At 30.1% G+C, this 23,604-nt stretch overlaps 2 protein-coding genes across 2 annotated transcripts; one reads left to right on the plus strand and one right to left on the minus strand.

The window, feature by feature from the left end:
• Positions 1-189: 189 nt before the first annotated feature.
• On the minus strand, positions 190-23,436 carry LOC145324735 (trehalase-like). Its single transcript, XM_080167341.1, has 23 exons — positions 23,406-23,436; positions 22,976-23,040; positions 22,202-22,241; positions 21,721-21,761; positions 21,189-21,284; positions 6,054-6,153; positions 5,905-5,945; positions 5,761-5,824; positions 5,170-5,277; positions 4,914-4,986; positions 4,738-4,778; positions 4,598-4,659; positions 4,330-4,425; positions 4,046-4,144; positions 3,749-3,817; positions 3,536-3,607; positions 3,125-3,168; positions 2,820-2,896; positions 2,556-2,613; positions 2,286-2,343; positions 1,690-1,759; positions 858-940; positions 190-536 (listed from the first exon to the last, which is right to left on the minus strand). The coding sequence occupies exons 5-23, from the start codon at positions 21,260-21,262 to the stop codon at positions 473-475; spliced, it is 1,353 nt and encodes a 450-aa protein (XP_080023467.1). The 5' UTR covers positions 21,263-21,284; positions 21,721-21,761; positions 22,202-22,241; positions 22,976-23,040; positions 23,406-23,436; the 3' UTR covers positions 190-472.
• Positions 11,525-19,993, plus strand: cathD (cathepsin D). Its single transcript, XM_080167340.1, has 12 exons — positions 11,525-11,646; positions 12,198-12,284; positions 12,713-12,821; positions 13,067-13,152; positions 13,336-13,448; positions 15,400-15,563; positions 16,001-16,122; positions 16,905-16,977; positions 17,472-17,547; positions 18,099-18,220; positions 18,675-18,774; positions 19,782-19,993. The coding sequence occupies exons 1-12, from the start codon at positions 11,582-11,584 to the stop codon at positions 19,853-19,855; spliced, it is 1,191 nt and encodes a 396-aa protein (XP_080023466.1). The 5' UTR covers positions 11,525-11,581; the 3' UTR covers positions 19,856-19,993.
• Positions 23,437-23,604: the final 168 nt, after the last annotated feature.

Consider the following 23,604-nt stretch of genomic DNA (forward strand, 5'->3'; position numbering starts at 1 on the left):
ATGAAGCAAAGCTTCTTCAGAGCTCAAGCCAAAAAGGTCAATATTGATAAATTTGAAATGCAGCTATTGTACAATATAAATAAAGTGTAGCCTTGAACGAACAAGCTCATTTTTTCCCTGATAAATATTATTTCTATTAGTAACTTAAAGATTCTTTTTTTTAAAAATTAAAAAAAAAAACATTGGAAAAGTTGCAAAACTTTATATATTTTAAATAAATAAATATTTTAAGTATCTCATATAATTACATTACTTTAAACATTGTTAAAACAAGGATGACAACATCCATTAGTACAAAGCTGAACATCAAAGACATTAGTAAATTATTCTTTTAAAATAAAGAAATTATTTATACGACTACAGCCTAAGCATAACATCGAATCAAGCAAATAATATACCAATTTATTACAGGAATTATCATACAGACATACACTGCATCATTGTAGAAAAGCTTAGCTTTAAAAAAATATAATTAGAAAACATAAAATAAAATGGCTGATATCATAACTGTCCAAAGCAAAGGGGATTGATTGCATCTGAAATAGTTTAAATCAATAAAACAGCAACATTCAATGAAAATAAAAACTACAAAACAATTTCCTAGATATCTACCAGAAGCCGATTTAGAGGTATCTTTATGTAAAAAAAGTACCTACAGATAAGGAATGCTAAATAAAAGAAAGCTAAAAAGCATATAGCTTAACAGAAATTGCTTATTTATATAAAAGAAATAGAAATACAGAAATGATTTATTCTTTCTTCAAATTCCCTTCCGAATCTTTAAAAAACTAGTCAAGTGCCGATCTTTTGGGGTTGATAAATTTTGGACCCAAAATTTTAAGTAAATAAAAGGATACCTTGTATTGGCTGATGAAATGACCATATCAGGGTATCTACTCAGTAAGTCCATTGTCACCCCATTTGTCCATCCAAAACCTTCCTACAAAGTACAAACATACAGGGTACAAACAAACATCTTACTAAAGGAGTTGGATGTGTGTTTTGCTATAGAGTTCAAAATATAGCTACCAAACTGATAAAGCCAGATAGGTTTACCATTTAAGTAAATATGCAGCTTTATGTTATTTTCGATATGCATAATAATTGAATAATTAAATAATGTCTTAAAATTCAATGTTCCAATATGTAACATAAAATTTGTAAAAATACTTCGCGGAAAATGTTACATCACCTCAATTCAAGCAACTGCTTTTGCAATTTATTCTTTTATGAATATTGTGCAAAATAAGTGTTGTTTTCAAAGATTTATTATACTCTAAAATCACGAAACCTTTTATGAGGGAACTAATAAAATAAATATAATGCCCTAGATGACTAATCATCAAACATAAGGGGGGGATTTAGTAAACAAAAATAGGTGTTTATATTTAGTCACATATACTTCATCACCATAATGCGGGAAGTTGACTTATCCTATTATATAATGTAGTGAGGTTGTTATGTCTAAAGCTACATATTTTATTTTTGATACCTACTGAACCGATAAAGTTCTACATTTTAGGGAAGCTTTATATAGGTCCCAGATTTTAGATGGTTTAAATTTAGATTTAAGTATTGTGATGGTTTAATGCTATTTTTCTTCCGATCTTTTTCCCATCGAATATGAATGTATTTGTCAGGTTTAGTAATTGTTTACCTAGAATCTCTATATCTATTATCAAAACTAACCTGTACACCATATTCACCGCCACCCCCAGGTTTCCCGACCTCTAATGCATTGTACTTCTCATACATCACTCTAAAAACAAATTTATCATTGTGTTTTGTTTCAGCCACTCTTGAAAGCATAATTAGTTTTGTCTTTTCCTTAGGTCAGTACACATAATTAACTTTCACATTTTGAAACCATACCATAAGTATTAAAATAAAAGAATAGAGGGGTCATCAGCTGCCTACGGGGAAAGGACCCTATGACAACATTCAATTAGGTCTTTGAATATCAGCCATTAGCGTCGAAAATATAAACACAGTCACTACAAAAGGGCAGAAAGCTATTTGCAAACAGACAAAAAAGGCCCCCGCCATTTGAGCCAGATAGTTGACTAGATTATACATTTATTCCATAAGTTAATAGAATAACAGCAGATTAAAAGAATTAGAACACATTGTAGAGAAGTAAAAGATTTTTAGAGTTTTTTGATTGGAAGAAAAACTATCCGCTAAATATACATTAACTAATATTGAAATTTATAAAACACCAATTGGGAAAAAAAGTCCAACTTTACTTTTGCTAATTGTTGAAAGTTTTACAAACAAATTAAAACCTGTCTTCACCAGCAGAACTAACAACATTCTGCACAAATTTGGTCGCCATCTCTTCAGCTTAAAATAAATAACAATTGAAAGACGATATTTAGATAAAATGAACAATATTTAAAGTTAAGAAAACATAAATAGTATAATTTACAAGATAAAAATTTGTTTCTCAAACATTTATATATTTTGATTCCTTATAGTCTACAAATTTGAGTAAATCTATAAGTTTTATCTGGTTTGGTTTTAGGTTTTTTTGACAATAATTTATTGATTTTTACCTAACTTTCTACTTTCTGGAGTACTCAATTCTTCCAAAGAGGTTACAAACATTTCTATCTATAAAATTTAATGAAATAAAGAATTTTAATTATTTAGCCCAAATTTGAAATTTTAATGAACATAAAACTCTTTAAGTATTTATCATATATCAAATTTATTTATAGAAAGGAACTATTTAATATCTAGAAATGCTATAAATTTGTATTCATGTCATGAATCTTAACAGATGAACATTTGCTAAAATTCCTACTAAACCTGCTTACCAAAGGCGGCCAGATATTTGGCAAATCCCATTGTTGAGGGAACTCAGTTGAATTATAGAGGGAGGTTGGAAGTCCACCTAAGTAAGTTAATAATAAGAGACATCCAGTAATGAAATATTACAAAAGTAAAAACAACATTGAATGAAATATAATTTTCCAAAGCAAAGCTTTTTCCTGGAAATTCCATAATTTTTAACTGAATTACTATATTAATGGAATGAAACTGCCCTTTTGAACCTAACGGTGCACATTTCTACCCAATAATGTGGTTGGTTTGTTCCTACTGAATCAAATAAAAGATTTACCTGGAAAATCAAAAACTCCAAGATCTCTCATACTCTTTATCATACTGAAAAATAAATTGATATCAACTTGCAGGATATTATGCAAAAGTAGATATATATTTATCTACTGTCCATTATCCGCCGATCCCCCAAAATAACTCTTACATTTAATAAAAAGGTCTTGACCCAGTAATGGTTTTAAGCTATTTTACTTTGCGGTGTGATACCCTCCCCCCCCCCCCAAATAAAAACAGATGCAGAAAAGCCAATACATATTATCTGTAAATGGTTACCCCTTTCACCTCTTGGGGCAAAGCAGTACTTTATTTCTTAGCATTCAGTCACATTCAAATAAGGTTCAGAATATTGATTTTTAAAAAATTGTACAGTGGTGAGTACATAATAAGAGAGTGTATTTTGTATTGTATTTACTTTGTTTTGTTGATGTAACTGTCATTATAGCATCCAGTGTACAGGGGAGATAGGTTACTTGGATAAAAGTTCCTGAAAAAATACTAAGAGGTTAAACTAGTTTAAACTTTTAAAATAAGAAATTGATAAATGAAAAAATACTTTGACAATTTTATTGAATTAAAACATTTTATTACATTTAACAAATCTAACTATTTTTAAAAGTTTTCTTACCTATTTTGTTCGTGTTTTTTGATGTTATAATCATACCAAGTATTATCACTACCATGCCATAATATAGCTCTAAAATTATACATTTTTATCAATCTTTCAAAGTTTAAAAATAATTTAATATTGAACCTCAGTTATAAATATCAAAGACACAAAGTAATTATATTATTAAAGAAGCCAAAGAAAACAGTATATATATTTCAGTTATAATTTCTTTTCTTTTAGTACACAACATAAAGATAAGAAGTTAAAAGTTTTTATACAAGATTGCAGAAACTGTAAACACAGAATATTTTTTACCTTATGGCTTGTTTGAGTGAATCAGAGTAGTTTTGATACTCTTTAGCTTTATCCAATCTTTCTAGTGCCTCATAATATTGGGAAATTATCTCTGCTACTCTGAAATTAAAATTGTGTTACAATAGATAAGAGTTAAAAAGCTAATTTGGATTGACAGCTCTGTTTATTTCACAAAACAGAACATTATATTAATAAACTTTCTGTTTCATAGATTGTATCTTTCTTACAATAATCCCTCTAACATTGATTAAGGTATTTCCATTTTTAAAAGAATTCTGTATAACCTGCACAGAATTGAATTGAGATCCACTGGAATTATATCTGCAGTAACTATGGATAACAGTGGATTTGTCACACTCTTCTGATCTTCAGAATACCACCTTCATTTACATATGATAAAATAATTTTACAAGGGTGAACCTTATTTGTTAAACTCTTGTAATTCCATTTTATAGACATGAACAACATTATTTTGCAGTTGTAATATAATTTGAAACTGAAGTGCATATCTTCTTATTTATCTAATTTTTCTGATTAAATAACCAATTATACCTGGAAGAAAAATCCCACCCTGATTCAGCTCCTGATGCCATGTGTCCATACCATTCCTTTCTCTAATCATTTTGTACAAATGTATTTTGGGTTCAAAATTGTAATTCAAATAAAATTGTAAATTTTAAGGAAAGCTTTACTTTTGATCCATCTTCGATTGATGATCCAAGAACAAAATCCTCTGAAATTTAAACAATTGCTATAAAAGGACTGTTTTTTAGAAAAAAAAATATAATATAAATTTATTGATAAGATGCACAAGAAAAGAGTAATGTTATAAAATTTATGCTAAAAAAATTTTTAGATCGTTATTTACCATTGTAAGATTCAGGTCTAGGGCCATTAATTTTAACATCATATGCAGCAAGCTGATAAGTTTCTCCATTTTTCTAAACAAATATTTATATGTCCCAAAGTTATTAGTCAACAATTATAAAAATAAATATAAGCAAAAATTTGAAGAATTTTTTTTTCTTCAATAATAGTTATAACCTGCAGAGCAAAGAATGCTAAAACTATGTTAAAATATGATAATACTAGTAGATAATTTATGCAAAACTATAAATTATTACTGAAATATTTTTGAATCTTGTTGTCCAGAACTGAAACTCTCTGTCCATTGATTCAATGAAATCTGCATACAACTCTCTGGTCCTGCTAGGGTACATTTCAGACATTTTCTAAACATGATTCACAAAAAACAGTTTAAGAGATATCAAATTGAATTTCTTTATATTATCAGAAAGATCAATAGTATATTGAAAGTAAATGGGTATTGATAAAACAGGTTCCTACTTATTTGCCTCATTTAAAAAAAAACTGCAATTATGGTGCAGGATATTCGTTTTTCCCTCTACTTAACCTTAGGAGTTGCCTATACCTGCAGTGCCTTTACCTTGTGGGGCTACATACATAGTACCTTACCTATCCTGACCTATAAGAAATAGTCAAACAAATCCAAAACTGCAATTCCACTTATTTTCAATAAATTTTAAATAAGAAGTGTTATAAGTGATAAACAGGGTAATTTGTGTGAAAACTTCAAATTAAAAGTAAAATAAGAAGATAAAATAAAACTTGGAGGCAGAAGCAGAATTTTTCTTTTAAATTGGAATTTGGCTACAGCTGTGCATGTATTTGCAGCTAAACACCTTAGTTCATACCTGGATATATTGATCAACCATGAGAGAATAGAAAGGAGGCTGGGATCTTCTTTCATAATATATTCTAAAAGATAAATATCAATTTTCTGCTTCCATTAATTTAAATGTTTTTTATAAAAAATCAAGGGTTGAAATTTGCATTACCTGTTTCCATTGGGAATATGGCCAAAACGTTCAATCATTTCCTAAAGTAAAGAAACATTATAAGCTTACAAAACTAAGTAATATTATAATATTAAGTATATTAATTTTTAAATTCTAGAACATTTTGCTATAATTAAATTGCTATTTACCTTAAAATTATGAAGCATTCCATCTACCATATCATATAGTTCTGAGTGAAGTAGGCCTTTGATTGTCCAAAAGGAGTCCCAGTAGTAAATCTCACGAAACCTAGTGAACAAAATAGATGTTTAGAGTATTCTGGGAGGGGGGGTACATAAGATTTTATTACACTAGTCCCCAAAGTTTTATAATAATGTTGATTATTCGTTGGCTTGACAATTATGTTATGTTTTATTGAATTGTAATTGATTTGTTCATTAACTTGAGTGTCCAAACATTTTATTAACAAATTGTAATCTACTATAGGGGTAAATTTGTTTATCATCATATGGTACTTAGTATTACACATAGTATTAGACTTATTTAAGATAGTATACAATATGCAGTGACACTGCATACTCATGGATCGATCCCGCAAGTTTAGCATTGCATATATGCCTATGTAGGGGTGCGTCCTTGTATGACAGGCTTCTCAGTTCTTTAAATAACGAACATAGGTGTAGACATGCGGAATTTATTCCCTTGAAATATTGTAGCTTGTTGACCAAAGGATGTTCCAAAAATAAGATGAATAGGATGATTATATCATACAAGAAGTAGTTGTTAAAAAATGTTTTACATAGGACCTTTCTGGTAACAATTATAAGGGTTGCTACGCTTTCTAATGTACCTATTTGACATTTCCTAAATGCCCAAATTAACAAAAAGAGCTAACTATCACGTTATGTACAACCCTAATTGTAGAAAAGCTTTGTTTTTGGAAAAAGTTCTTGTGGATATACTGCTTCTAAAAACTGATATATCGAGCTGTTATAATTTAAGTACAAATTTGAAATTTTAAAAGAAAATTATATTGAGTAATGAGCCATAAACAAGAATAACATATGTTTATGAACTAAAATTCAATTGAATGATAATTGCGCACATTTTAATTTTAATGCGAAATTAACAAAAAAAAAATTAACTTGTTTGAATTGATTTATTTTAAACTATAATGACTTCATTATATTTATAATTAAAGCTCTTTTTGGGGGGGTTTTACCCATTAACTTAAGGTTATATTATTGTGGGAGGTAAGAACCCCAATAATGGTATTAAATATCCAAAATTATAAAAAAGAGGGTCTTAAAAATTTTTTTACTTCAGAACATTTTTTGGACTTTTTTGTTCTTTAATTTGTAATTTGTAATTTTTAACTTTTTAAATGATTTATTAAAAAAGCGACAAATGATATATCAACTGCTCCTTAATGCTTACTTTGAGATTAATATAAAAATTTCACACCTCTGTGTTTATGAAATTTCTTATTTGTCTGTCTAAACTTAACATTTGCTGAGATAGAGACATAGTTTCAGTAAAAGTTAAATCATAATATTTTCTGTGTCATGTTTTTAATAAAACTTTAAGCATATTTCCTTTATCCAATCATTTTTACCTTCTTTCAAAATAAGAAAATTATTTCCATTGCATACAAATTCAATAAAATTGATTAAAATCTTTAAAATATATGTTTCTTTTCATGGACATTAATAAAAAAGTGTCAAGTTTTTATCAGCTCTTGTTAATATCAATTCAAATATATATATTATGTTTGGTGCTACAATTAAAAACACATAAACTAGAATATAATGTTTTTATCTCTAGCGAATGACCTCGATAACTGCTGAACCGATATGTTTTTTGCTTTACAGTTAAAGGGAGTGTGAACGTAAAAATTTCTCATCTGATTATCAAATCTTAACATTTTCTAAGCACATTTCACTACACTGATCAACCAAAAACGTCCTATTAACAAAAATATCCAGGAATAATGCCTTGATTTTATGGTATTTTGGGAGGGAAAAAGGAAAAAACATGGAAAATCTGAACGTTTTTATTTCTTATAATGTTTGTAGGGATATTTAACGTGTCATATATAGTTGAAACAATTTACTTACTGTTAAGGATTTATTTTATGCTATAAAATTGCCAATTAGTTTTTTTATAACGTAGTAATTAGGTAATAAAGACCTATTTTAAATTCGTATTATTGACAAAAAAATACCTCACTGTCTACAAAGGGTTGAATCTCATAGGTTATTTAAAATAATAATATCCTTTTTTATTGTGTTGGACAATAAATAACCCACTTTGGAGAATTAGTTTACACTTTTATCAGACTGTTCATAAAGAAATATTGCGTCTTTATTTTTTACAAATTTGTAATTAAAGGTGGGCGAGAGATGGGCCATCTAAAGTTAATTGGATAATAATAAAAAACCTGTTTCTGGCTTTGTTATTGTATTTGGTTTTCAATAAAAAATATTGCTTATTTTATCAATTTCTAAGTAACTATACATTGTTTTAAAGCAAGGATTATGTTAAAAGTCAGCTTAACTGTTAGGAAAAATCTAGAACTATGTGAAAAAGTTTAATTTTAGCTATAATGGGAGAAAAAAGCAATTTAATGCACATTTTATATAATACGGAAAATTTCTTCCTTTCCCTGTACCTTATAAAAATCGTCGGAAAAAGCCGTTTTTTAAGCAAACAAAAGCGCGTTTTGCTCAATCTGTGAGATATTATGAATGAGATGATGTTAAGATTTGATTTTAAGATGAGAAAAATTTACGTTCACAGTCCCTTTAAGTTTCCTACAGGTCCAAGGAATGGTTTTAACCATCCATGTAAAAAATGACCCCCCCCCCAAAAAAAAAATATATATATATATTTTGTTTTAACTGTTTCTTTTTAAAGCTCAAATTGAAGATGGAGTGGGTCAACTTTTCACCCTCTTATTTTTAAAGGCCCATAGCGGCTTCTAGGGGCGTAGCCGCTAGTGACAATATTCAAAACAAAACTGCTTACATACTGGATATTCCTTCGTTTTATGACTTAATTATTGACATAATTTACCCATCATAATCACAGGGAGTAAGGGAGGGGACAATGGATCGAATATTCAATTTTTAGGAGTCTCAGACTTTGGGGACTGGCTTAAAGGGAATGTGCAAGAATTTAGCAGTTTCTGACTGAGTTTGGGGACTTGCGCATAGAATGCCGCTACTCGTTATGTATGTTTTGAATATTGCAGACGGGGAGAAGGGATAAGGGAAGTGGGGGAAGGGAAATAAACACTCGTTGTGTTAGTTTGGAATGTAGCAGATGGGGAGAAGGGAGAAGGGAGGTGGGGAAAAGGGGCAAGGGAAATAAACAGAATAAAAAGGGGCAGTCATATTCTTGCTAGCAGCTGGCTGGGTCTAATAATCTTTTAATATAAAAATCACACCAAAAAACCTCAATATATTTCATCAAAAACAAGTTGTGATTTCACTTTACATGACGCTATGGAAATCTATTATTCAATTAACAATCCCTTTATAATTTCCTACAAATTTATTGGATTAAACTGGATTTCATGCCCTTTCTTTGATAACTCTTATATTGAAATAATTGCCCATTGTCCCCTCCCTTACTCCCTGGTATAATCATCAGGATTCACCACTTGAGAACTCTAGTTTATAGAGTAATTATACAATTTGTCATAAAGTCAAAAATCTTTATATTTAACTCTTAACGGTCGGGAGGGGGGGGGGGTCGTTAAACGGCTCCCCTTTCGTTTTTTTATATCTCATTTGAGTGTGTGAAATATGAGGGCTATAACTGTGTGACTTTTTTCAATATGGATATGACACATAACTGAGTGTTGAAATTTTTTGAATATCTCCATCCTGGCAGGCAAACCTGGCAGGGTCATCCAGCTAAAGGAGGACTTTAGGATTTTAGAGTTGATACTCTTTTAAAACCACATTTTATCATGTTTGAGGTTTTCATTAGATATATATGACTTAACAATAAAAGAATGGATGTAAATTTTTTAAAGCTGTATTTTTAGCAACAATTTAAAAAATTTTGTAGCACCATTTTTCTATCATCCTTTTACCATCATTTAATTTTATTTGTTGAAAATTGGGATAGCAACCGGAATTGAATCAGTTTAAGATAAAAACTAGCGGTTGTTTCTAAGCATATTTTATCTTAGAAATCCCAGTTGATTTTCAGTTCCATATAATCTGCCCATGTGATGTAATAATACCCTTTTTGATAGGCTGTAGAAGTCAATATAATAACAAGATTTGTTATCATATGTGCGTGCTTTTTCAGAGATAGGAAGGATTTAATTTCAATAATGTATAAAAATATATAATCTTTAATTAATAACCAAATCATACCAAATTTACCCAGAAAAACTATTCTTATATGTAGAGAAACAAATAGAAAATATTTTTTTAATGACTATATTTCATTATCCTTTTGTTCCTGAATATTTGTTTGCTAAGCATATCCCCTTCCCAATAAACCCTATTTTTAGGTCAGTAATCACATAGGGATTAGGATTCTGAAATTAATATAAGAGAAAAAATTACCTTCAAACTAATTAATTACAGGTTTAGGAATAATATGTGGTTGCATGAAAAAAAAGTCATAGATGGTAGTTTTTTAATCCCAAAGGCCTCTTTCCTTTACCTAGCGGCTAAGCCTCTCAAGGACTCTAGAGGCACTTGAGATAGGGGTGGAAGTCTAACACCCTTTACTTTTACATTTAGTTTTAAAGAAAGAAAGTAAGAAAAAAAATTGGGTTAATTTTTTTTCTAGGGGCGATTTAATTTGGAAGTGTATTAGTACCCTTCCCAAAAAATAGTTATAAACCAGGAGCTACGAGAAGCTACAATGTAAATAAGAAACATATGTAGCTCTCATGAGACAGCGGGTCAAGTCGTAATGTGCTTGAACGTGGAGCTTGATAGCCCTAGTGGCTATACAAAAGTGTCTCAGCCTACTCCATGACTACTAAGGCCCAAACCCTAAGAAGCTATGGCTAATCAATCAATCAATAAGAAACATATCGGTTTAATACGATCTTCGGAACACACACTGAATTAGTATATATGTGAAGTTTTTTTTCGAATTAGCCTGTCAGAGGCCGTAAATTTAGGTTTGGTTTTATATTATTTAATGATTTTGACATAAAATAGGGTCATAAAAAGATTATTTATTCTAGTAATATTTATTTTGGAATCCCCATATCTGTCCCTGATAAGAATCTAGATACAAATAAAAACTAGTAGATTTTTATCTGTTAGTTGTTTGAGTTAATCTTCATTTGTTGTTAGTTTCTCTTCCTAGTAACAACTTGTTTTATTTTATATTTGTGTTTTATGCATTTTTTGTATTTTAAAGTTAATATGGATTAATTCGCAGTTTGATAAAGTTTATTTAATATTTCATATTTTTTAAAATAGTTTATCATCATTTCAATACTAATTAATTTTTCAAACATCTGTTTTTAATTTTTAAACGTGTTATTTTATTTTTTGTATTTTACAAATTTTAAATTCTTGATTTAAAAAACTTTATATATGTTTGAAATTCTGATTGTGTAATTAAAACCGAAGTTTTTATTTTAAGTTTGACTTGAAAAAAGATTTAACCTTTAAAAGTATATGAGGTCTTACAGTAAATTGTGTTAAAGTTCTTACTATTTTTTTTATTTCAGATGAAATTGTTTACCCTACTAGCATTAGTAGGGGCATGTGCCGCCTATTCTGTCAACAAACCAGAGTAAGTATATTTTATATCATGGTCCTTCTCTTTCTATAATAATATCATGTTTATACAGTTACACCCAAAAATATTTCATAAAATGAATATCTTTCAAAATTGTTTGATGAATTTCAAATCTATGTTTATTATTTAATGGATATAGATTATAGGTGGATATTATAACAGAAGAAAAATTTTGTCACTTTAGGTTGCAATATTCCCTCGCTTTATTGGTTGAACCGTTTTTCCAGTAGTATGGGAGGGGATAGGGTAAAGGAGGAGAATGGAAGAATGGGGGGAATCGTTATTTTAGCCCACTACATAATTCACTTTATTGTAAAACATAAAATTCTGGTATAAGATCCAACTTAATCTATTATTATTGCATTTTAAATTTACAAATTGAGATAAATATTGTATTTAAAAAGGATAGATATTATTTAGAACTTTAGATAACACTAGTAATTATTTAAATTCATATTTAATTTTAAAAAATCTATTTATAGTCAATTGGATAAACGTCTGCCAAGAAAATATTTCTATTTCAGTCTATGATCTGAATATTTCAGGGTAAAAAGAGTACCACTCCAGAAATTTAAATCAGCAAGACGACATTTCCATGAAGTTGGAACAAGCATTCAGTATGTCAGGAAAAGGTAATTCAATTATTATAATTCTTCTTCTATTCCACTACAGTCTGTTTGTAAGAGACAAGATAAGAAAAAGAAGTTTTTTAAATAGCAGAAAGTTTATTGGAGAGCTTATAATTTAATTTTTAACAGAAGTTTTTGCTACTTTTATAATAATAAAAACCTTTTCTTTTTTTCGATTGAAAGCCTTAAAATATTTTATTTAACCTGCAAAATTTTAAATAGAATGAGAACACTATAGTCAACACAACAGCAACATTACTTTACTATTGTTGTATACCTAAACATGTGCACATTATAGTCAAAACACATCAATACCACTTACACTATGGTTGTATCTCATACCTATACATGAGAACATCATAGTTAACACAACAATGGTGTGAAGACATACATACAGACCTACTTCATTTTAAAATTATATTCTTATACAGGTATTATGCACTTGGATCTACAGGACCTGAGCCAGAGCCCCTATCCAACTATCTAGATGCCCAGTATTATGGACCTATCACTATTGGTACACCCCCACAAACATTTAAGGTAAACTAGTACCTCTATCAAACAACGTATATTCCAGTATTATCAAAATATTTCTATTGATAACCCCCCCCACCCTTAAAACATGTAAGATAACATAGCATCTCTGTCAAACTATTGAATATACATTCCCATCATTGTTAGCCTATTGATATATGGTAAAGAGCTTTTTAAATTGTTCTTTATATATAATCAAAAAAGTCAGTTTTTAAAATCTTCAACAGAGTTTCCATAGTTTTGTATTTTAGGTTGTATTTGATACTGGATCTAGTAATCTATGGGTACCCAGCAAGGGTTGCTCCTGGACCAACATTGCCTGCATGCTTCATAACAAGTAAGAAATTATTATAAGAGCCTATCATATTGGTAGAGCTAATTAAATAATATTTCAATGGATTAGCACCATAAGAGTCGGAATGCAATTCAGGCTTCTAATATTTTTCTATCACACAGAAGAATATTCTATTCACACTAATGGTCATTAGATCAAGTCTACATAATAATATTTTCCCCCCAGGTATGATTCCAGAAGATCATCAACCTACAAGGCTGATGGTACCAAGTTTGAGATCAGATATGGCAGTGGAAGCCTTTCAGGATTCCAGTCCACTGATACTTGTTCTTTTGGAGGTAATCTTGTTTTATAATTTTAAAGTAGTAAAGTTTCTATATATTGACATCAAATGGGGCACGTATGGTCCCTCAGATGTCAAAACTTTATTTTAGTGTTTGGCCAAAATGACTTAGCAATTGTATCTGTAAGTACGTCTAATAACACCCTATGCTATTTTTAAAATCCTAGAAAATTTTTTTTGCAAGAAAATTGCATAAATTTGCAACCTTTTTTAGAACCACTACATAACTCGAGTTTTAAAACTTTTTATATAAAATCCTTTTTACAAAAAATATCAATAATTACTTAAAATTAAACCTGAAAGAAAAGAAATCTCATTACACGTGTTAATTTGCATGTTTTAGGTCTTTTTTTGAGGAAAGTATAACTTCCACATTTTTGACAATAATTATATTTTTTAACATTTCAAAGTAAAATATAATAAAACTTAAACGATTTTTCTTGAATTATCAGTTGAAAATTTCATCAAACATGCAATTTAAGTGATGAAAATTTAATAAAATCATTTTTTGAATGTTTAGAATTACCAATTTTCTACATTTAAAACAAACTGTTAACAAAATTTAAAATCATTCTAATATATAACTTTAAAAATCAATAACATTTTATAAAATGATGTTTTAAAAAATAAATCATTAAAAGGTATTAAAATGCATTTTAAGTTGCTTAAAATTATAACGAGAATATCTTTTTACACTTTATTCTTTGTAATAGAGATTAATCGTAATTTGCTGAAAATGAAACATTTAATAAACTAATTGAATCTTTTTGTGACCATATTTAAAATTTTTAATTTTTACACTAAGGTGTTTTTTAATAAAAATCTTTGTTAATTTCTGTTTTACGACAAAAAAAGAAAGGGACTTTTTTACTATTTCTAGGTTATCTTATGCAATTTAAACTATATAATATGAAATAAATTTTAATTGTCTTTCTTTTGAGCCACAAAATACTGTAAAATGTAACATATATGCAAAAATAACAATTTTTTTAATGAATATTATAATATCCTTATATGACATTGCGTCAGAGCTTATTCTTTAGATCATATGTTCATGAAAAGTAGCCATAACTTGGAGGGTTGCACTATTTGTTAGAATATTAAATAAACTTGAATGGTAAAAATATTAGCATATCCTTTGTTAATTCAAATGCTTTAGGTATATTATTCGGAAAGTTAGTTAAAAAAGAGAGCATTTGCTGTGTATACTGTTGAAAGACTTTCAAAAATGTGAATTACAAAGCAATCCTAAAAGATCGGGCCGTAGGCAAGTCTTGGTCGATTGGGGGGTACGGGGGTTTTCTGATAGCAATTTGCGTTATTGGTATACAAGGTAAAAAAACAACATTTTAAAGAAATTCTTTAAATAAAACCCAACGTGTATTGGCAGTACAAACATCTTCATGCTAGCAGACATATGTTTATCAAAATTAAAGAAAAGTATTTCCACAAGAAAAATTATTCAGGTTTCTACTTTATAATTTTAAATATTTTTTTTCTGATAAAATGTTTGACATATATCATATAATCATTTACCAAAAAAAATATTTTGATAATTTAGATTTCAGAGAATATGAAAACCCTCAAAAACTAAGACGACATTTTGCATCTTCTGCTATGACATTTAAGAAAAAAAATTTAAAAATCAAAATTTAGTATGAAAACTATTTTTATCGATTTTTCTGAAGGTATTATCGTATTCTATGGGTTTTTCATTATCATTTACTTATATCGAAAGTGCCAAACATTGTACCCTAACTTATTCATTTAATAAAAAACCAGCCGTGGGGGGCAAATGGGAAACTTAGTGCTGTAAATCATAAAAAGTTTTTCCTAAATGATCTTTATCTATAGATTGGATTATAGTGTTTGGTCCCTGGAAGTTGTATCCTGTTTCCTATTGTTGTATTCTTATGCCACCTTTTTACAATTGTTATTCATTCTAGGTGAAACCATTGAAGGCCAAACCTTTGCTGAAGCAGTTAATGAGCCTGGCATGGCTTTTGTAGCCGCCAAGTTTGATGGTATCCTTGGCATGGGATATTCTACTATTGCTGTGAACGGCGTTGTTCCTCCTTTCTACAATATGATCAAACAAAATCTTGTTCCTGTAAGTTTACACAAATTTTTGATGGGGTTAAAGCTAGCTTCATAAAAGAAAAATAAACTAAAACCTACCAAGAGACAAACACACTTACTAAATTATAAAGGATAAAATAAAAAGAATGCAATCAATGTTTCTTTTTATATTAAGATCTAATGACTCTACTACTATTGCACATTCTTAAGAGTAGGGGGGTATTTGAATTTACACATTATTCCTCGAACTTTGCGATCTGTTTTTACCTTTGGTAATGGTATCAAAAAAATTGAAGTTTTATTTTGGAAGATTATAAAAAAAATAATAGAATCTCCAATAGTTTCATTATACCAATATAAAGTTTTAAATTTTGTATATGTCAAAGATGGAAAGAAAGGCATAGAAAGAAAAAAATATGTTAAATCTATAAAATGTGGGAAATATATTTTGAAGAATATTTTGTTCAGGCTCCATTGTTCAGTTTCTACCTGAACAGAGATCCTGCTGGAGAGGTTGGAGGTGAAATTATTCTGGGTGGCTCTGATGATAAATATTATGAAGGAAACTTTACGTATGTTCCTGTAACCAAGTGAGTATTATATATTGTTGGTTGTCTGTGAATTAAAAGCATTAGTAGCTTAATGTTTTTATTTAGATATTTTTCTTAGTTGGATTTTCGGGTATAGTCCCTTTTCGTAACATCGCACCTTATGGGGCGATTCTTCGTGCTTTTCACAGTAGCTTTTCTCCTATTTCTAGCCCCTGCAAGGGGCTCTAACCCTGCGGGGCTAATTACCTAACCCTGTGAGACAATCACCTAACCCAATATAACCTAACCTAACCTAAAATAACCTATAAAAATCCATTTTAAAAATACGATGAATCGCCACTTATGGGGCGATGTTACGAAAGGGACTATTCGCGGATTTTCTTATAGTGTCCTTAAGTCACAAAGATTTATATTAGATAAAAAAGAAATATGAAAATAATTTAAAAAAACACTAAATTTTTTATGTTTATAATGAGTAACATATGATAACTTATTCTCTTTCACAATCACACATAATTAAATCAGTTGGGATGACAAATTATTTTCCTATGTAGCAATGGATGTAGAATATACCTGGGTATTATAACAGGAGAAAATCTAGGTTTCTTACATGAGAACTCTCCAATTGGTCAGTTCATTCGTTTAGTAAGAGAATAGCGTGATGGGGTAAAGGGGGTTTAAGGGTGGAATTGTTATTTTAGCCTGCTGCGAGTTACACTTTATTTAAAAATCTGGTGTAACACCCAAGTAGAATATATCCATTCCTATATTTAAATTGCTTTTCTTACTCTTAAATTTTACAAAATTAAAACTTTTTTTAGAAAAGGATACTGGCAGTTTGAGATGGATGAGGTTACTCTTGGAGACAAGAAGTTCTGCACTGGTGGATGCCAGGTATGCAAATAGTAATAAGTAAAAATTTGAACTTTTTTACATTTGTTTAAGAGCATTATTCATAAAAAAACTAATGGTTACAAAAATTTTGCTTTTTAAGTGTGTTTCTACAATTCTGCACATATATTACATTAGCAAATCATCATCAGAACTGATATGTTTGGTTAACAAAAACTGTCCTGTTAATCTTTTTAAAACACTTTCTTTTATGCATTTGCTATTTAAAACAATTGCGAATATGTAAAACTCTCCTGGGTTTGTTGTCATATGAGAGTTTATTAAAAGTTGAAGCCAATTCAAGTTCTATCAAAGTGCTTAAATGCACATTTTTTGTACATTTATTTATTATGATTGACGTACTGATAACAAGAAATTTTTAATCTAATAGAAATCTGTCAATTCTAATTAAATTATATATTTTTTTTAAAATTTGAAGTATTATTAAAAAGTTTTTCTCTGGAACTATATTCATAAAGACAAACATATTTTATTAGGCTATTGCTGATACTGGAACCTCTTTGATTGCTGGACCTAGCGACCAAGTTACTGCTATTAACAAGGCTTTAGGAGGTAAAAATATAAATATTAAATACTTTTTAATTGCTATTTACTTTTAAATTAAAAAAAAAATACTACTTTTGATTACAAAATATTAATACTAGCGGCTCGAGAGGGAAAGTCTATCCTCTCCAATTATAAATTTTAATTTGCTTTGCTAGCGACTATTTCTCTTTGGAGAGTGGTGGTATCCTCCCCCGAAAAAGTCATAAACTTTCCCAGGAACAATGAGACACACAAACACACACACACACAAAAGACATCCTGTAACTTTTCTATAAGGATTATTTGGTATGGTCCCCTTTCTTGGCAACGCTCCTTAAGGGGCGATTCGTCGTATTTTAAAAATAAATTTTGATAGGTTAGGTTAGGTTACATTGGGTCAGGTGATTGCCCCGCAGGGATAGACAATTGGCCTCGCAAGGGGCTAGAAATAGGAGAAAAGCTACTGTGAAAATACGAAGAAACGCTCCTTAAGGGGCGTTGCCACGAAAGGGACTATACCGGATTATTTTCTAATGATAAAATGTTGAGTTGTATTTAATAATATTTTAATTGTGTAGGTACCCCTGTGGTTGGAGGTGAATATATTATTGACTGTGCTACCTTACCCAACCTACCCAACATAAACTTCAACATTGCTGGCATTGATTTCCCTCTCACCCCTGATCAATATGTCATGAAGGTAAAATGATTTATTACGGATTTTAAAAACTTTCAAAAACTTTTTTGTTCTTAAATAGAAAAGAAACAAAGATAAAGGTAATGAGTCTGTGATCTAAATTTTTTTTTTAAATCATCTAAATAACTTTATTTTAACCTATATCAAGCTTCCCTAAAAAGAGCCTACTCTGTTTATCATTAGGAGATTTTTTAAAAACACACTGTAAACTTAAACCTCTAGTAATTCTCTTCAATTAAAACTAATAATATACAAAATTGTTAACATTTAAAAGTAGAACTAGCGGAGTACACTGCATACTGAAGAATAGGAAGGAGAACTAAACTGGCCTAAACCCATCCTGACTTTAATTTTATATAGAACAGCTGAAACTGATCTACTTAAAAGAATTTCCATCAAAGGTCACAAACCATATTTTGCTGTAAATTCCTTTTTATTTACTTTAAATTTTATCTAGATTTCCCAGTTTGGTAAGACTATGTGCCTGTCTGGCTTTATGGGTCTGGATGTCCCCCCACCCATGGGACCTATCTGGATCTTGGGAGATGTTTTCATTGGTAAGTAATTAAAGACCAATATTTTTCTTGATTTTAATAGTAGTAAATTGGTGAAATAAGCTTTAACCAGATACATTTTGTGTGTTGTTGATAAGTATACCTAGATATTTACATAGATTTTCAGCTATGACAAAATAAATATTAATAATTGGAAAGCATTTCCCAAATATATTAAATCTCTTAATTTTATTAAGATCTGGTACAGGGGCGTCCAAGCTTTTTTTTTGGGGGGGGGGGTAAAAAATTTTCAAGTGGGGGGGTAATTACCCCCCCCCCTGAAATCTGTTGGAAGGGGTAAATTTTTTTACTCCCCCCCAAAAAAAAAATTTACCCCCGGGAAAAAACTTTTGGGGGGTACCTGCCTAATTATGAAATATTTATTATTTAAATGCGCGCAAAGTTGAGGACGGCACCCCCAGGGTAGGGGTAAATTTTAAATGGGGGGGGGGGGTAATCCCCACTTTACTGACGTCTTTGATCTGGTAAAAGTGTCTCCTGAAAAGGAGACAAATTATAAAAAAGCATTGGACGATGAATCCCGATTGACGTCATATCTCTTTCTATTATGACATCAACCAGATCAGTTTGACCAAAGTTTTAATATTTTATATTTTACTAGCGGCTACGCCCCTAGAGGCCTCTAGTGGCACTTTGAATGTTTTATTTTATTTAAAATATCTAATTAGAGAAAAAATTGGTTTATGTTTCGATCAAGTCTCTTTTTCGGGAGGGGTAATTTTTTTCTTGGTGCGATTTCTCTTGGGAGAGTGGTGGTACCCTCCCCCAAAATAGTTATAAACCTTCCCGGGACCTATGAGAAGCTACCCTGTTAAGGAGAACCCGATCGGTTCAGCGGTTAGCGAGATCCTTCGGTACAAACACACAAACACATAGACATCCTGTTACTTTAGTATAAGGATAAGCGACTCTTTTACAAGCCTAATTCAATTGATCTGTAAAATGCGTTTTAAAAACCAATGTAAAGTATCTAAAACTATGTATTTCAGGACCCTACTACACAGAGTTTGATCTGGGAAATGACAGGATTGGTTTCGCCAGAACCACCGTTCATAACAATTAATTTATATCAACTATTCTTATTTATTTGAAATTAACTCTTGATTGATCCAAAAATACTCTAATTGCTTAATTTTAAGTAATTCTTTTATGTAATAATCTAAAAAAAATACTTTTTTATTTCAATAAATTTTCAAATATATCTTTTGTGTATTTTTTTAATGCGATTTCTAATGTATTTTGTTATGATTTTTAAAAAAAGATCAGAGGTGGATTTTTAAAAAACTTTGCCCCACTGAATTTCCCCCACTCTTTTCCCCCGTTATTTACCCTTGTTAATTCCCCCATTTTTTTGCCTCATTAAATGGGGGAAATGTGATTTCCATTCACAATAGCAACAATAAATTTGGAATATTTTTTTTTAATTCAAAGATTTTTCAAATCATCAAGTATTCAAATTAAGCCTAAAAAACATGTTTAAAAACCATTTATACCAACAAAGACAAAAGAAAGTTTTTTAAGAATCCACCTCAGAAGTCAATGTTTTATTAAGTTCAATGTTATAGGCGCCAATTCCTCTTGCATGTTTGTCAATATTCTGTTTAAAATTAGGCATTACTAAATTAAATCTGCTATAACTCGATCTAATATGATTATAGCTCTTTTCATAAGACAATTGCTGGATCATGGAAAGAAAATGAAGTAGTGGGTTTCGTCGTATTTTCACAGTATCTTTTTTCCTATTTCTAACCCCTGCGGGGCCTATTTCCTAACCTTGCAGTGCATGCAATCATTACTCCTAAAATTTCCTATAAAAAGCTACTTGAAAATACGACGAAACCAGCTACTTCGTATTCTTTCCATGATCCTTATGGATATTCATTTTATTGATAATAAACAAAACTGTCCCTTCTTTTGATTAAAATCATCGGTTGTAATGTTTGAACACACAAAGAAGGAAGCCAATAAATTCAATGTTTCATGATAACTTGGTTATAATACTTTATATGTAACTAGCGGCTACGTCCATAGAGGCCTCTAGAGGCACTTTAAATGTTTTTTTTTTAAATAATACAATACCCATCTATGTTGCTTTAAGTTTCTACGATACCCTATAATAATGCGTTGAAGTCTCTATAGGTACAAAAAAAACTCCCCAAAATAGTTTAAAATCTTACCAGGACCTTTGAGAAGCTACCCTGTAAAGGAGAATCATATCGATTCAGCGGTTAGGGAGATCTTTCGGTACAAAGATACAAACACACTGACAAAGAGACATCCTGTTACTTTTGTCCATGGATCCCTCTTTTCCTGGTTATCGTTTTAAAAAGGCGAAGTTTCAATACGGACATACATACATTAAGGCCTGTACAACAGCGTAGCTACTATCATTTTACCTGCCGCCAGGAACAATAAATGGATGGTTGAGCTTGATCAATGTTGTTCTTGTTTCATCTATATTCGTTGACATTTGCTTAGATAAATGCTTCCATCTAAAAGCAAAACTTGTATTTCTCCGTTTTCTCCAATTTACTAAACCAATGGAATTGTTCATTTTAAGAATCGAAATATTATTACTTGGATGAGAAGACATAATATTCAATGTTTCAAATAATTTTCATGTACTCTAATAAAGTGATGCTCTCAGCTGGTTTAAACCTCATTTCCAACCTCTATCGCATCCTCTTATCTCCTACTGTATAAACGAACTGGGCAATAAATGAGGTCCACAAATTTTGCCCTGTCAATATATCCAGTTATTTCCTATATCCATTATTTTATAGAATTTTCACAAATGATCCAGGAAAGATGTAATTTAAGTCTTGGGATGGTTTTAGCCTACTTTTCTGTCCGAATCATAAGCCCCTAGTTGCTCAGGCTTCAACCGCTAGTCTTTTGAAAAGTTTTAGTAGAAATTTAGGTTTTTACCTTTCATGAAGACTTTTAACTAACTTTTTAGCAACATCATTCTAAAAAAAATAAGTTTTTTTTTCATTAGATAAACAAGGATGACATCATCGATAAGAAGCGAAAAACTGAGCTAAACACTAAACAGTTAATTTTTATAGTAAACAGGGACTGAAATTTAAATATCCAAAAGAAAATCACGAAACCTTTATATCAAATATTTATACATATATATGACCTACGGGCAAAGTAAGTTTTATACTAGATAATTATTATTGGTAAATGGTATCTTCACATGCAAAAAAATCATAAGCCTATCTGGACAAGAGCCGATAAAATCACACATCGTTTGGACGCACAGACAGTGGACGATAAGACAAACTTTATTTTAGGGTAGCTTCAAGAATAGATAATTTACATAGGGGTTATTTTGTTCATCATTGTGGATGCAAATCAAATATCACCTCACCATTGTCTTTTCCCTGAAAATCCCTTATATTACCTGGATTGTGTTCAGTATTGCAGGATTTTCTTGCCATTCGCTAAAATATTATTCAAAAAGGTAGAAACACAAAAAAAGTCAGTTCGGCGTTCAGCTGTTTGTCTGTTTGTTTCTGTATAAAAGGACCTCGCTAACCGCGGCTGTTCTCATTTCCATTAAAGTTTGATTTAGTTTCTGGGAGGGGTTTTTTCTATCTATTTTGGGGAGTGACCGTTACTTTAAAGGTACGTACGTAGCAGCAAGGAATAATTATATACTAATATATAAGTATATTGATGTGTATCTGTCTGTCTGTCTGAAATATCTTGCTGGCCAGTCAACATAAATGGTGCCTTTTTACTGTGAAGCTTACTGGTTCTGGGATTGTTTTGAAGAAGGGAAATCGTCACTCTTGGCTAGAGGCTAAGGCACTATGTTTTTTTTTAATTCATACATATATTTTCAGAATTTGCAATGAAATAATGTAAGATCTAAGCATAAAATAAAACAATATACATGAAAATTCGTTATTAATTGAGATTTAATAGTTATTTCTTTCATCGTATTATAAACCGCTTTCCGCGGATATAGAATGTACAATTATATGATTTTTTTTTAGCCCGTGCCTACGGCACCTAGGGGCTAAAAAACTGGTTTTAATCTTATGATTGTACATTTTTATATTCATAGAAAGCTGGATATAATACGATGCTACACATAGTTCTTTAGTATGGATGAGAACCGGTTCCTATCCACCGGATTCGAATAAATACGAGAACATATTTTAATGGTTACCTAATATTATATGCTACTATTTCAGTTCCTGCTGGTAAGAAAAATTCTTCTACAAATTCTTTTACCTTACAAAATAAATATTATAGTTTTAAATTCATATGTTTTTGTTATGAATCTTTTTACTAAAAAGCAATACAGATTACAAATTTTTGTTGAATTATAAAAAATCTCTGAAGCTGTGTATGTCCGTTCATTTTTTTGTGCTTCACTATTTTCTAATGTTGGCACGTAATGACTACTTTTGTGAAAATAAAGTTTGGGGGCAGTTTTCTGATTGTTAGTTTACATTTGAGTACTGGGTTCCCCAACTGGCTATAGGCTACGCATCGCTCGAAATAGTAAAACCATTAAATAATTAAAGCTTCGCAAAAGTAAGTGTAACCGTTATAGAAATCAAATTTTGTAATAAATAAACATCAAAACTAATTACCGCTTCTTTTGACTCAGTGTTAATTTGATTAAATCTTAAAAATGTTTTATTAAACTTAAGATAGCATATTTTAAAACATTCAGATTAAAATATTTATTAAAATATTAACATCTAAAATATTAGAGGGAGAAATAGTTAAATTGTCTTTAACCTTATTGCATTTACTATCCCCGTTAACCCCCCCTTCCCCCTCCCAATC

Source organism: Acartia tonsa, chromosome 7 (assembly GCF_053477335.1).
Source record: "Acartia tonsa isolate MP-2025a chromosome 7, ASM5347733v1, whole genome shotgun sequence".
Classification (NCBI taxonomy): domain Eukaryota; kingdom Metazoa; phylum Arthropoda; class Copepoda; order Calanoida; family Acartiidae; genus Acartia; species Acartia tonsa.